The 13,815-nt window shown below is 46.5% G+C and overlaps 1 protein-coding gene across 1 annotated transcript in view; it reads right to left on the reverse strand.

The window, feature by feature from the left end:
• Nucleotides 1-13,815, reverse strand: part of lrrc75a (leucine rich repeat containing 75A) — a 58,214-nt gene that overhangs the window by 15,331 nt on the left and 29,068 nt on the right. The window contains exon 3 of the mRNA XM_061720149.1: nucleotides 13,189-13,317. Within this exon, the coding sequence (XP_061576133.1) occupies nucleotides 13,189-13,317 (129 nt within the window). The remainder of the gene's footprint in view (nucleotides 1-13,188; nucleotides 13,318-13,815) is intronic.

Here is a 13,815-nt window from a genome sequence, read left to right on the forward strand (position 1 = left end):
CGCAATCGAGTACGTCACAGCAGCTTCACCCCAACCTGCCCGCTTCTCCCCTGGCAGTGCGAAAACACACAGTGGAACCGTGTAAAGCCGCGCCGAGCCGAGTCGGGCCAAGTAAGTCCTAGTGCAAAAGCGGCAGTAGAATACCTAAACTCATTTTGGCACAAAGCATTAAATCTAATTTTCTCTACTTGAGTCTAGGCGTGTAACGATACACTAATCTCACGATACGGTACGATACACGATATTGAGGTCACGATAACGATACGATACGATATTATAGCAGTATTTTTTCAACAACCATGCATGAGGAACATATGACTGGAAAAAATTGTCTTTTATTTGAAAGACACAAAATACAAAACAATGCTGTGTGTTTGCCCTATTGTTACAGTTTGTAATGCTTTATAGCTGTTTAAGTTTTAAAGAGAAAGCCAGGCCAACCATTTTCCACAAACTGAACTAGTAAGTAAGTAAATAAATACATACAATTTTACATCATAAAAAAGATTGATTCATGCTCACCTTATAAGTGTAAGAGGAGATTTATTTTAGTTAAAGGAGCATGAGGCAGGATTGAGGCAGGATTTATGAAAAAAAAATGCGTATACGTTTTAAGTTTTCTAGTAATAATGTCAGATGAAGCGTTCCAAACCAAAAAGAAAGAGCCCTCTACCGTATCTCTCCGTTGCCTTGAACAGACTGTGTGCTGCAAAATGTGCTGCAATTCGGACTCCGAATTTCCCGCGCTGGGTGGCGGATGTGACGTCACATGACGCTGCATGCACGTTCTCCCCGTTCTCCCGTGCCGGCTTCGCTGTTGGCTGCAGTACACCCGACGGCCGTCGTGGTGAAGGGTGGCGCTAGAGAGTCTCATTTCTTAAAAGGAGCCTCATGCTCCTTTAAGAAGGTTATTTTGGTAATTCAGGCAGAGGTGGACAGAGTACTCGACCCCAGTACTTGAGTAAGAGTACAAATACTACTGGTCAAAATTTACTCCGTTACAAGTAAAAGTAGCTCAGTCAAAATATTACTCAAGTAAGAGTAGAAAAGTACTTGCTTTTAAAGGTACTTAAGTATCCAAAAGTAAATGCTTTTAAATTTACTTTAAGTAAAAGTAAGAGTAAGAGTAAATTTCTTATTTTCCACATCAGTAAATTACTATATTTTTTCTAAATTAATTTAAGGATCTTTTAACTATTGTTTCTGAGAATTAACTCTTCGAAACCAGCTGCACTGATGTGCTGCTTTTATAACCACAATATTATATAAAACCTGCAGAAACACCAAAAACAAATCAAATGAATGGGATCATAAGAGGACAGCAGATGATGCAGAGTTTATTACCAATCATGAACTGAAACCAAATGAACCTGCACCATCCAACTAAGTCTGGATCCCCCTCAAAGATCACTGATTTACAAAAAACTACATCTCTGCTTTCAATAACTCAATGTTGAAGTCACTTAACTTTACAGGAAGGACATGTACCAGTACAATATAGCAATATAGAGCATAACAAACTGTCTCCCCATGTCTGTCTTGGCTGTCTCCCAATGTCTGTCTTGTCTGTCTCCCAATGTCTGTCTTGTCTGTCTCCGTGCCTGTCTCCCAATGTCTGTCTCTGTGCCTGTCTCCCAATGTCTGTCTCCGTGCCTGTCTCCCAATGTCTGTCTCCGTGCCTGTCTCCCAATGTCTGTCTCCGTGCCTGTCTCCCAATGTCTGTCTCTGTGCCTGTCTCCCAATGTCTGTCTCCGTGCCTGTCTCCCAATGTCTGTCTCCGTGCCTGTCTCCCAATGTCTGTCTCCGTGCCTGTCTCCCAATGTCTGTCTCTGTGCCTGTCTCCCAATGTCTGTCTCTGTGCCTGTCTCCCAATGTCTGTCTCTGTGCCTGTCTCCCAATGTCTGTCTCCGTGCCTGTCTCCCAATGTCTGTCTCTGTGCCTGTCTCCCAATGTCTGTCTCTGTGCCTGTCTCCCAATGTCTGTCTCCGTGCCTGTCTCCCAATGTCTGTCTCTGTGCCTGTCTCCCAATATCCGTCTAAAAATAGGATTTTAGGGAAGAAGAAAAAAGAGCAGACCTGAAAGTAACGAGTACTTTTCAGCCTTCCTAGAAATTTACTCGAGTAAAAGTAAAAATATTTGTCTTGGAAATGTATTCAAGTAAGAGTAATAAGTACCAAAGAAATCTAATACTCAAGTAAAGTACAAATCCTCTGGATATGTACTTAAGTACAGTACTCAAGTAAATTTACTCCGTTACTGTCCACCACTGAATTCAGGTTCATTATTTTATAAATATATTCTTTATATTCTGATGTAAATCAGGGACTATAATGACACTAGTCAGTTTATCTGTAGTGATTAGTCTGTTTTAGATTGGGCGGAGTGATACGCCACAGTACGGCACTAGGTGCTGTGTTGATGTTCTAAAATCCTACACTGTTGAGGGACATTAAAGTACACTGGAACTCAGCAGAAGTTGTCCCCGTGTTTATCTTACTCACCACCCCAAAAAGGTTTAATTTAATAAGGTAAGGCTTAACTCTACACCAGCCTTACATCAGTAAAAGTTCAGAGCTCAAAACCCTGCAAGAGTCCCGTGATCGGGACCAAAACGGTACTAGTTTCTTCTGAGCGGAGGAAGATTTTGGTCCGCGGGTCGAGGCGCGGTCGTTACTAGTCAACACAATAGATTAATATTAATAACCCAGTTATACAACCCAATAACCCATATTAATAACACAGTGTCCAAGCAGATGAGCTCTATGATGAAATCACAAGCCAGTTTAACTAGTTCCTTTTTTCCTTAATTTTATTATTTTCAATATGTTCATGGTTTGTTTTTGTCTTTTGTATGTTCAGTTATGTTGCTTTTCCTCTAGTACAGGGGTTCTTAACCTTTCTGACCTTGGGGCCCAATTTTTTCAGTACAGAGTGGCCCGGGGCCCGTTAAATATTAACACTGTATAGCAGGGGTATTCAACTTTAAGAGGTCCATTTAGAGAAAATGTACTCAAGCGAAGGTCCAGAACATCATAATATATATATATATATATATATATATATATATATATATATATATATATATATATATATATATATATATATATATATATATATATATATATTCAAGTAGCCTCATAGTTGTATCAACATCTGCATCTGACTGTTATATTAAAAAAGTACACATTTGCCAATTAACATGTGTAACTTGAATTACAGATATTTTTTTCTCTTAAAAATAAAATAGATTTTATTTTATTTTTCAAATGCTATCTTATTTTATTTCTTTACCAGCAATTTGAATTTCCCCTTTTCTTTGTTAATTGTCTCAACACATTTTTATAATAAATTAATATAAACACATCTTAACAATTGAACAACTTCCCCTGTTATAATCTTATGCCCCCACTTTCTGTCGTTCAGTGAGAGAACTGAGCTTTCTCCAGCCAGAACTTAAATCTGGGCTGGATGGTGTCAGATTGTTGAGCCTGGAACGATATTTAGTTTTAATTATGTTCACTGTGGAGAAAGCTGCTTCACAGCTGTATGTGGACTCAAACATGTTTTAAGATGGTCAGCTTATTTTCTGGGACTTCAGTTCAGACTTGAGTGGATATGTTTGATGAAAAACGTTTGCACTTTGAACGCCACGGCCTCTGAACGTATGAGACACTGGTTTTGTCCCAGTGGGAAGACTGAACCAGGATGAATCTGTCCATTCCGGGTTGAACTTCCCTTTCTACCTGTTAGGCTTCTCATGTCTGTAAGAGTCAAGCTAATTACTGTATTTTGACGACCATATGGAAAGGAGCACCACCGTAATTTTTTGTCATTTCTGGATTTAAAACGCGCCGTGTGGAAAGGCGCCGTCAACACACACACGGAGCGCCACCTTACAACAACACACACACAAGTGTGCACATAGCTGCAGCCGTGTCACTTTCCAAACGCTTTTGCGAGTCCGAACAACAGTCCAGTCCAGCAGACACGTCAGCCCTGCATCTACATCTCCTTCAGCAGTAACGCCGGAGCCCGCCGGCGCCGCCCGAGCGGCGCCGACCTCCCCGGCCGAGGGGACGCGTCGGGATAAATGATGACGCCGCGCTCGCTCGCTCTGGGCGCAGACCCAAGTAATCGATCCCTGATCCTGGCGGATCTAAACCTACTCTGTGCAAAATGAAGGATTTTCTCTGTAAATACACACCATTTCTCTTACTATTACACGTACAGCTAGCTGAGTGTCTTCTTCTCCTCATTTGGTCGGGAGTTGCTATGCAGTCCCGCGGCCCTCGCGGCCCACACGTACAAAACTGATTTTCTTTTGCGGCCCACTAGATGGCGCTCGCGGCCCAAGTGTGGGCCGCGGCCCTATGGTTAAGAATCACTGCTCTAGTACCTACTCAGCCCGACTCGCCTCGCCTCGGTTTGGCGCCTTTCCACTAGGGGTCTAACGTGCCGAGTAGATACTTTTTCTGTAACTATTCTGCCAATTTTACTTTTAATTTAAGTAATGTTAAAGTTATTTGCTCATGTCTGTTTTTCATTGGTCACTTACGAAACTCAGGGACTAACTAGAGGGAGTGTCATGTGACTAGAAACCGGTAGTAAGCAAGAGAGCTGAAGAGAACTGGTAGTTTTTTGTTTCATCTGAGTCCAGCAACATCAGTTTACATTTTACACCTTTGATAGCATCATGGGTATGCATCAATATGTTTTGTTGTTACCTACAATTGCATATCATTATTTTCAACATGCTTTGAAGTTTGATGCTAAAATTTACTGAATAATTGTGACTCTGTTACTGGCCATGTGAGCTTCATAACAAGTAAGAAATGAGCAGAAATTGATTAGTTGTAAGGGTATTATTTCATATGTGACATTTGAAGTTAAAAAAAAGGATAAAAAACACATACATCCTGTCACAGTTAAAAACAGGTAAAATAAAACAGGTGGATTAATTCATATTGAAGATTAAGTTGGTACATATTGTGGATTTTTTGTGTGTTAAAAGCAAGTCCAGTATTGATTTATATTTTTTAATTTCTGTCCTAGTTTTAACGTTCCTCGCAACGTCAATAAACCTGTGGACAAAGAGACAAATCAGTCTTCAGAGTCTTGATGTCAGGAAGGAGTTTATCTGACCGTCTAATCATGCACAGCAAGCGTAATGAAGGCAGCACTGTAAAACAACGGCTTTCTAGCGGGCAGGATAACGCAGTTAAAGCCGGCAGATAACAACTACAACTCTGTCACACGCAGTCAGTGGACATCTTTCAGAGCAGTGTCTAAACAGAGACTGACCACCACACTGCACCATGGCAGAGGCCGCAGCTTCATTTAAGACTCGGTCACGTGTCTCATGCTCCTCATTACGATCAAGTGCATCATCAACTGGGAGCGCTGCGAGCGAGAGCAGAAGCAGCTAAAGCATGTCTTTCATATGAAGAGGAGGAAATCAATTTAAAGCTAGAAAAAGCTAAGTTGGAAGCATCTGTGGACATTCCGAATTATAAGAAGGAGACAGCTGCAGCCATTGCTGAGGCAGAAGCACTTGAAGCTGCTTTTGATTTGAATAGTGAGAACCATTTGCACAGTTGCAAATCAAGTTTGAAGAATATGTGATTGACCAAGCCAAAGAACAACAAACTGAATTCCAGTCATGTGATATTGGTGTTGCAGTTAAAACAGAGCCAAACACTAGCTGCCCCGTTCCACCTTCACATCTCCGACCTGAAGCCAAACTTTTCCTTAGAGACTAAATCGATGCTGGCTCTGAATCACCTCATCTTATCTCACAGCATGCACGCATCTATGAAAATGGATATATCGGCCATTCCCACAAAGTTAAGTTCGACAACAATCCGGCTGCTCCTGTTCAGCAGTTCAGATTCCGAAATGACACTGGTCTGTCTTATCCTATGTCTCCAAACTTCAATGATTGCAACTCAAACATGAATGACTTTGTCAGATAATTTTTCAGGAGATTTGCCCGGCCTCTCTTTCCTTGACACAGCAAGAAGTGTCAAACCAATAGTACAGAAGCTTCCATTTTGTCTGCAGGAAAAATGGGCATCATACGAGCAGAAAAGACGTGTTACCTACCCCCCCCTTTTCTTACTTTGTAGACCTTGTAAGCCAGGAGGCTGCGAATGATCCTAGCATCAACTTCATCTCTCACGCAGACAAAAATCCTAGGGCTGACAGGACAGCTTGGAAGCCCAACAAACTTCTCTGTACACACAAGTCTCCGTACTGAGATAACTGAGATATCTTCCAGACCCACCTCTGCCACTGGTGAGTCAGCAATGAGAATTGATGACTGTGAGAAACTGTGTCCCATTCATAATAAACCACACCCTCTGTGTAAATGTTGTGGATTTAGAGAAAAGCACATTGCAAGAGAAAATGCCGTTCTTCATCACGTTGCAAAGAACTGCAGGGTTAAGGTTCAATGTCTTGAAGGCAAAAGTGAGAGACATCCCACAGTGCTCCACCCTGGATCCGCACCCTGGACAGAAAAGGCAGACCCCACAGCACGGCGAGGAGGAGGAAACCTCAACTAAACTTGAAGTCACATACAAATATACAACAGAGTATATTCAGAGTGGTGGGGCTCTGAAAGACCGGTCTTAATCTAAAATATGTCTCATGAAGGTATATCCAGCTGGCTGCATAGACAAAGCGGTGAAGCTGTATGCAATTCTGGATGAGCAGAGCAACAGGTCACTAGTTCGTTCACAGTTTCTTGAAGTTTTCAATAACCACAGTCCAAGTGCTCCTTACACATTAAGAACATCTGCTGGAGTAAAAGAATCAACAGGAAGAAGGGCCAGCGGCTATGAAGTTAAATCTCTGGATGGAACTGTCCGCATCCCATTACCCAGTCTGATAGAATGCAACAACATTCCTAACAACAGAGAAGAGATTCCAACGCCCAATGGGGCTCTTCATTATGCACACCTTGAGAAGAAACCTCAAGTAGAAACCTCAACCCAGACATTGACCCACAAGCCCCAATTATTCTTCTCTTAGGACGGGACATTATCAGAGTCCGCAAAGTCCGCAAGCAGATAAATAGCCCAAGCAACCTACCATATGCAGAGGAGTTGGATTTGGGGTAAATGGTAAATGGCTTACACTTATATAGCGCTTTCCAGCTGTACTCCTACAGCCCCAAAGCGCTTTACACTGCAAACATTCACCCACACACTTACACATTCACACACCAGTTGTCGGCGGAGCTGCCATACACAACGGCGCTGGCCTGAAAACCGGGAGCAACCGGGGGATTCAGTGTCTTGCCCAAAGACACTTTGGTGGACACAGGCGGAACTAGGGTTCGAACCACTGACCTTCAGGTTCATGGGCGAACGCTCTACCAACTGAGCCACCTTCATTGTAGGCAATGTTTGTCTCGGTAGCGTCCACAAACCAACGACGATCAACACCTACACCAACCCACAGAGCCAGAACGTCCTACTCTCTTTGAACCATGTCCTAATTTGTTTCCTATTCAGGACAAATACTGCGACATCCAGGTCCCCAGTAATTTCACAAACATATTCTGAGGAGGAATCTTCCTGTGAGAACGACCACCTGGGATGCTTTGTGTTTAAGTTGACCAAAGATGACAACCAGGTGGATTGTTCGATTCAAGATGCCTCAATAGATGATGGGACTACGGAAAGATTCAAACAACAGTTGGGTGGCGCCATTACCCTTTAAATGAAATGAAAGACCACTTCTTAAGCTTCATGGAGATGATGCTGGAAAATGGCCATGCCGAGTTAGCTCCCCCGCTCAGTGAGAAGGAAGTCAAGGAAAAATCAAGGAAAATCAATCGAGTTGTTTTCCATTCTAGTGCCAAATACAATGGTGTGTCACTCAATTATGTACAGTTAACGGGGCCTGACCTGAACAACACACTGCTTGGCATACTGATTCGCTTCAGAAAGGAAGTCATTTCATTTAAAGCTGACATAGAACAGGTGTTCTATTGTTTTTTGGTAGAGGAAGATGACAGGAACATCCTAGGTTTTCTGTGGTTTCAGGACAATGACCTCTCCAAAGACATTGTGGATTATCGAATGAGGGTCCACGTCTTTGTTAATAGCCCCACACCTGCGGTGGCTATTCACGGCCTGCACCAGTCTGTTCAGGTCAGCAAGTTCCATGTCAAACCTGATGTGAAGCACTTTGTGATGCGTGACTTCTACGTAGATGATGATCTAAAATCCTTGCCTACCACAGAAGCTGCTATCGACTTACTAAAAAGGACACAGGATGTTCTTTCCAAATCAAACCTCCATCCATCCATCGTCCGCCGCTTTATCCGTTCCCGGGTCGCGGGGGCAGCAGCCTCAGCAGAGATGCCCAGACTTCCTTCACCCCAGACACTTCCTCCAGCTCCTCCGGGGGGAGTCCGAGGCGTTCCCAGGCCAGCCGAGAGACATAGTCTCTCCAGCGTGTCCTGGGTCTTCCCCGGGGTCTCCTCCCGGTGGGACATGCCTGGAACACCTCCCTAGGGAGGCGTCCAGGAGGCATCCGGTACAGATGCCCAAGCCACCTCAACTGACTCCTCTCAATGTGAAGGAGCAGCGGCTCGACTCCGAGCTCCTCCCGGGTGACCGAACTCCTCACCCTATCTCTAAGGGAGCGTCCAGCCACCCTGCGGAGGAAACTCATCTCGGCCGCTTGTATCCGCGATTTTGTCCTTTCGGTCACTACCCAAAGTTCATGACCATAGGTGAGGGTAGGTGCGTAGATTGACCGGTAAATCGAGAGCTTCGCCTTTCGACTCAGCTCCCTCTTCACCACGACGGTCCGGTACATCGACCGCATAACTGCGGACGCTGCACCGATCCGTCTGTCAATCTCCCGCTCCATCGTTCCCTCACTCGTGAACAAGATCCCGAGATACTTGAACTCCTCCACCTGAGGCAGGACTTCTCCACCCACCCGGAGAAGGCATGCCACCCTTTCCCGGTGGAGAACCATGGCCTCGGTCTTGGAGGTGCTGATTCTCATCCCTGCCTCGTCGCACTCGGCCGCAAACCGCCCCAGCACATGCTGAAGGTCCCGGTCCGATGAAGCCAACAGGACAACATCATCTGCAAAAAGCAGAGATGAAATCCTGAGATTCCCAAACCGGAACCCCTCCGGCCCCTGGCTGCGCCTAGAAATCCTGTCCATAAAAATTATGAACAGGACCGGTGACAAAGGGCAGCCCTGCCGGAGTCCAACATGCACCGGGAACAAGTCTGACTTACTGCCGGCAATGCGAACCAGACTCCTGCTCCGATCATACAGAGACCGGACAGCCCTTAATAGAGGGCCCCGGACTCCATACTCACCGAGCACCCCCTACAGAATGGCACGAGGGACACGGTCAAATGCCTTCTCCAGATCCACAAAGCACATGTAGACTGGTTGGGCAAATTCCCATGAACCCTCGAGCACCCTGCGGAGGGTATAGAGCTGGTCCAGTGTTCCGCGACCGGGACTAAAACTGCATTGTTCCTCCTGAATCCGAGGTTCAACTATCGGCCGTAATCTTCTCCTCTCCAGTACCCTGGCGTAGACTTTCCTGGGGAGGCTGAGAAGTGTGATCCCCCTATAGTTGGAACACACTCTCCAGTCCCCCTTTTTAAACAGAGGGACCACCACCCCGGTTTGCCACTCCAGCGGTACTGTCCCCTTCCTCCATGTGATGCCGCAGAGGCGTGTCAACCAAGACAGCCCTACGACATCCAGAGACTTGAGGTACTCAGGGCGAATCTCATCCACCCCCGGTGCCCTGCCACTGAGGAGCTTACGAACTACCTCAGTGACCTCGGCTTGGGTGATGGATGAGCACGCCCCAGAGTCCCCACTCTCTGCTTCCTCAGTGGAAGGCATGTCAGTCGGGTTGAGGAGATCCTCGAAGTATTCCTTCCACCGTCCGACAATGTCCCCAGTCGAGGTCAACAGCTCCCCACCCGCACCATTACCGGTGCCGGCAGAGTACTGCTTCCCCCTTCTGAGGCGCCGAACGGTCCTCCAGAATTTCCTCGAGGCCGACCGAAAGTCTTCATCCATGGCCTCCCCGAACTCCAGGACCGCCCGAGCCGTGGCTCGCTTGGCCTGCCGGTACCTATCTACTGCGTCAGGAGTCCCACCGGCCAACATAGCCCGGTAGGACTCCTTCTTCAGTCTGACGGCATCCTGTACTTCCGGTGTCCACCACCGGGTTCTAGGATTGCCGCCACGACAGGCACCGGAGACCTTGCGACCAACTTCGAGCCGCCGCGTCGACAATGGAGGCAGAGAACATGGTCCACTCAGACTCAATGTCCCCCGCCTCCCCCGGGATCTGAGAGAAGCTCTCCCGGAGGTGGGAGTTGAAGATGTCCCTGACAGAGGGTTCGGCCAGACGTTCCCAACAGACCCTCACAATTCGTTTGGGTCTGCCCGGTCTGTCCAACCTCCTCCTCCGCCAGCGCATCCAACTCACCACCAGGTGGTGATCAGTTGACAGCTCAGCCCCTCTCTTCATCCACTCGGGTCCAAGACATGCGGCCGAAGGTCAGATGAAACGACAACAAAGTCGATCATTGACCTCCGGCCTAGGGTGTCCTGGTGCCACGTGCACTGATGGACACCCTTATGCTTGAACATGGTGTTCGTTATGGACAAACTGTGACTAGCACAGAAGTCCAACAACAAAACACCGCTCGGGTTCAGATCGGGGAGGCCGTTCCTCCCAATCACGCCTCTCCAGGTATCACTGTCATTGCCCACGTGAGCGTTGAAGTCCCCCAGTAGAACAATAGAGTCCCCGGTTGGAGCACTATCCAGTACTCCTCCCAGGGACCCCAAGAAGGCGGGGTACTCTGCACTGCTGTTCGGCCCGTAGGCACAAACAACAGTGAGAGACCTTTTCCCGACCCGAAGGCGCAGGGAAGCGACCCTCTCGTTCACCGGGGTGAACTCCAACACATGGCGGCTGAGCTGGGGGGCTATAACCAAGCCCACACCAGCCTGCCGCCTCTCACCCTGGGCAACTCCAGAGTAGTGGAGGGTCCAGCCCCTTTCAAGGAGCTGGGTTCCAGAGCCCAAGCTATGTGTGGAGGTGAGCCCGACTATCTCTAGCCGGTATCTCTCAACCTCACGCACAAGCTCCGGCTCCTTCCCCCCCAGCGAGGTGACATTCCATGTCCCCACTGTGAGGGTTTTAGTCCAGGGATTGGGTCATCGAGGCACCCCGCCACGACTGCTACCCAGATCACAAGGCACCGGCCTGCCATGGTCCTTCCTGCGGGTGGTGGGCCTACGGGAAGGCGGGCCCACGTCGCCGTTTCGGGCTGAGCCCGGCCGGGTCCCACGGGCAAAGACCCGGCCACCAGGCGCTCGCCTACGAGCCCCAACCCCAGGCCTGGCTCCAGGGCGGGGCCCCGGTGACGCCGATCCGGGCGACGTAACTGTCCTTGATGTTTTCTTCTTCATAGCAAGCTTTGTGAACCGGTCTTAGTCTGGCCCGTCACCCAGGACCTGTTTGCCATGGGAGACCCTACCAGGGGCGTAAGTGCCCCCGACAACATAGCTCCTAGGATCACTCGGGCACACAAACCCCTCCACCACAGTAAGATGGCGGTTCAAGGAGGGGCAAATCAAACCTGAGGCTGCATAAAATTGCAGCAAATAAAAGAGAGGGCTTTGAAGCCTTTCCCTCCAGAGACCATGCAAGTGACCTTAAAGATTTGGATCTTTATGCAGAAACACTGCCAGTGCAGCGCAGTCTTGGAATCAACTGGAACCTCGAAACAGATTGTTTCCTTTTTAGTATCCCAGATGAGATAAAACCTTACACTCAGAGTGGTGTCTTATCCAGAATGAATAACCTCTACGATCCTCTACGATTTGTAGCACCTGTCACAATCCAAGGCAAGGCTATTTTGAGAGAGCTCAGTGCGAACAATGGTGACTGAGATGCACCATTACCTGAAGAAATGGAGGAAGCTTGGACATCATGGAGAGCTTCTTTGGCAGAATTGTCAAACCTTTCCATCCCCAGATCTTACACTGAAACTTCACCTTCAGCAGCTGTCAAAAGAGAATTGTGTGTTTTTTCGGACACATCAACCAAAGCCATTGCTGCAACCATTGCTGCAGTGACATACCTAAAGATCACATCCAGACACAACTATGTTGGGTTTGTCATGGGGAAGGCCAAACTGGATCCCCGCCATGACCATACAATACCGAGACTGGAGCTCTGTGCAGCAGTGCTTGCTGTTGAGTTAGCCGACTTTGTCTCAGCAGAACTAGACCTTCAGCTTGTAACTTACCACGCAGATAGCAAAAGTGGTCCTGGGCTACATTAATAATGAAAACAGGCGCATACTCACTCCACAGTTTTGGGGGACAGATAATACCAGTAGCCTAGTCTTGATTCAGTTTTAGAGACCTAAAATGGTTGCTGTTTGTGTCTCTGCCTGTTCTCGTGTCTGTTCATTTGTTTTCTCTCTTGCAGATTCCAAAGGCGGCCGTGCCCGTTTTGCGTTTTCCTGTGTTTCTCTCATTTCAGATTTGCAGCGGATGTCACCCCTCAACACCTGCATTATGCAGAATCACGTTTATTTGGCCAGGTCAGGACAGACAAGACATGGAATTTGATTCGGTTATTTTCGCTCACTCTACAGTAAATAGGTAAATAGGTAATAGACAAATTAGTATAGCTGCTTTTGGGCACTATTTCCCTCTCCATAATGACATAATTGAACAAACACAAAGACCTACAGTTGCCTCAAGGACAAAGACAGACATACAACCATTTACAGCACTTTCATAATCTAATAGTGTCAGACAAAATGAGTCAGGAGATCATCTGATAGATACAACTCAACAAATCACATTTGTCAGAGTATGTTGTATTCATGCACAGGTATGTTTACAGTAACTGACAATGTTTATTGCATATTCTTCATGTTAGACTATTTCTTTTAATGCGTGTGAGTGTTTTACGTTTGTTTTAAAGGGCTTTAAATTGACTGCTGAGATGAGAGGAAGTCTGTATGGTTCCAAACCATGTTTGACAATCAACATGGTTTTAGATTTTGGTTTAGAATTGTTTTAGGTTTTGGTAGGGGTAAATGTTAGGCAGCCACTTATTATGGTTCATGTAAAAGGTATGGGTATGCAATGTCTTACCGTCCTGGGGCAGTGGACATATCGTGCCAGGCTGATGATCAGGTCATGTGTGATGGGATCAACCAGGTTACGGAAGCTCGCGTAGCGATACAACACGTCATCCAGAGATGTTGACTCCATGCCCAAGTCCTACACACAAATAAATATTGCCATTATATCCATATTATTGCAATTATTAGTGGTAGCATAGAGCCTACATGTATATAGGGAGATCTCAGTGGCACAGTGGCTAAAGCAAGCGGTCCAGGTACTGATGCTACAGTCCTCCTGCAGCGGTCGAAGGTTCGAGTCCCAACCTGCAGCCCTTTGCTGCATTTCATCCCCACTCTCTTTTTTTTAAATTAAAAGACAAATAATATTGTAATAGCAATCTAACAACAAAAAATGCCATGTGAGGGAATTTGAAGCCATTTCCAACTCATGCTGGTTCCAAAAAAGTGGTCCGACAGGGAGCTGCATTTAACACTTTATTTTACATGTGCAAAGCTTCAAAAAACAACACTTACAAAAACCTGGGTGCTGAATGAAAGATTAAGTGCAAGCTTGCATATTATCAAAAACGACAACACATTAAGCTGCTGGTGAGAGAACAAACCATGCGGACATGCACACTCCATGCATAGTTGA

This window comes from Cololabis saira, chromosome 4, assembly GCF_033807715.1.
Source record: "Cololabis saira isolate AMF1-May2022 chromosome 4, fColSai1.1, whole genome shotgun sequence".
Lineage (NCBI taxonomy): Eukaryota > Metazoa > Chordata > Actinopteri > Beloniformes > Belonidae > Cololabis > Cololabis saira.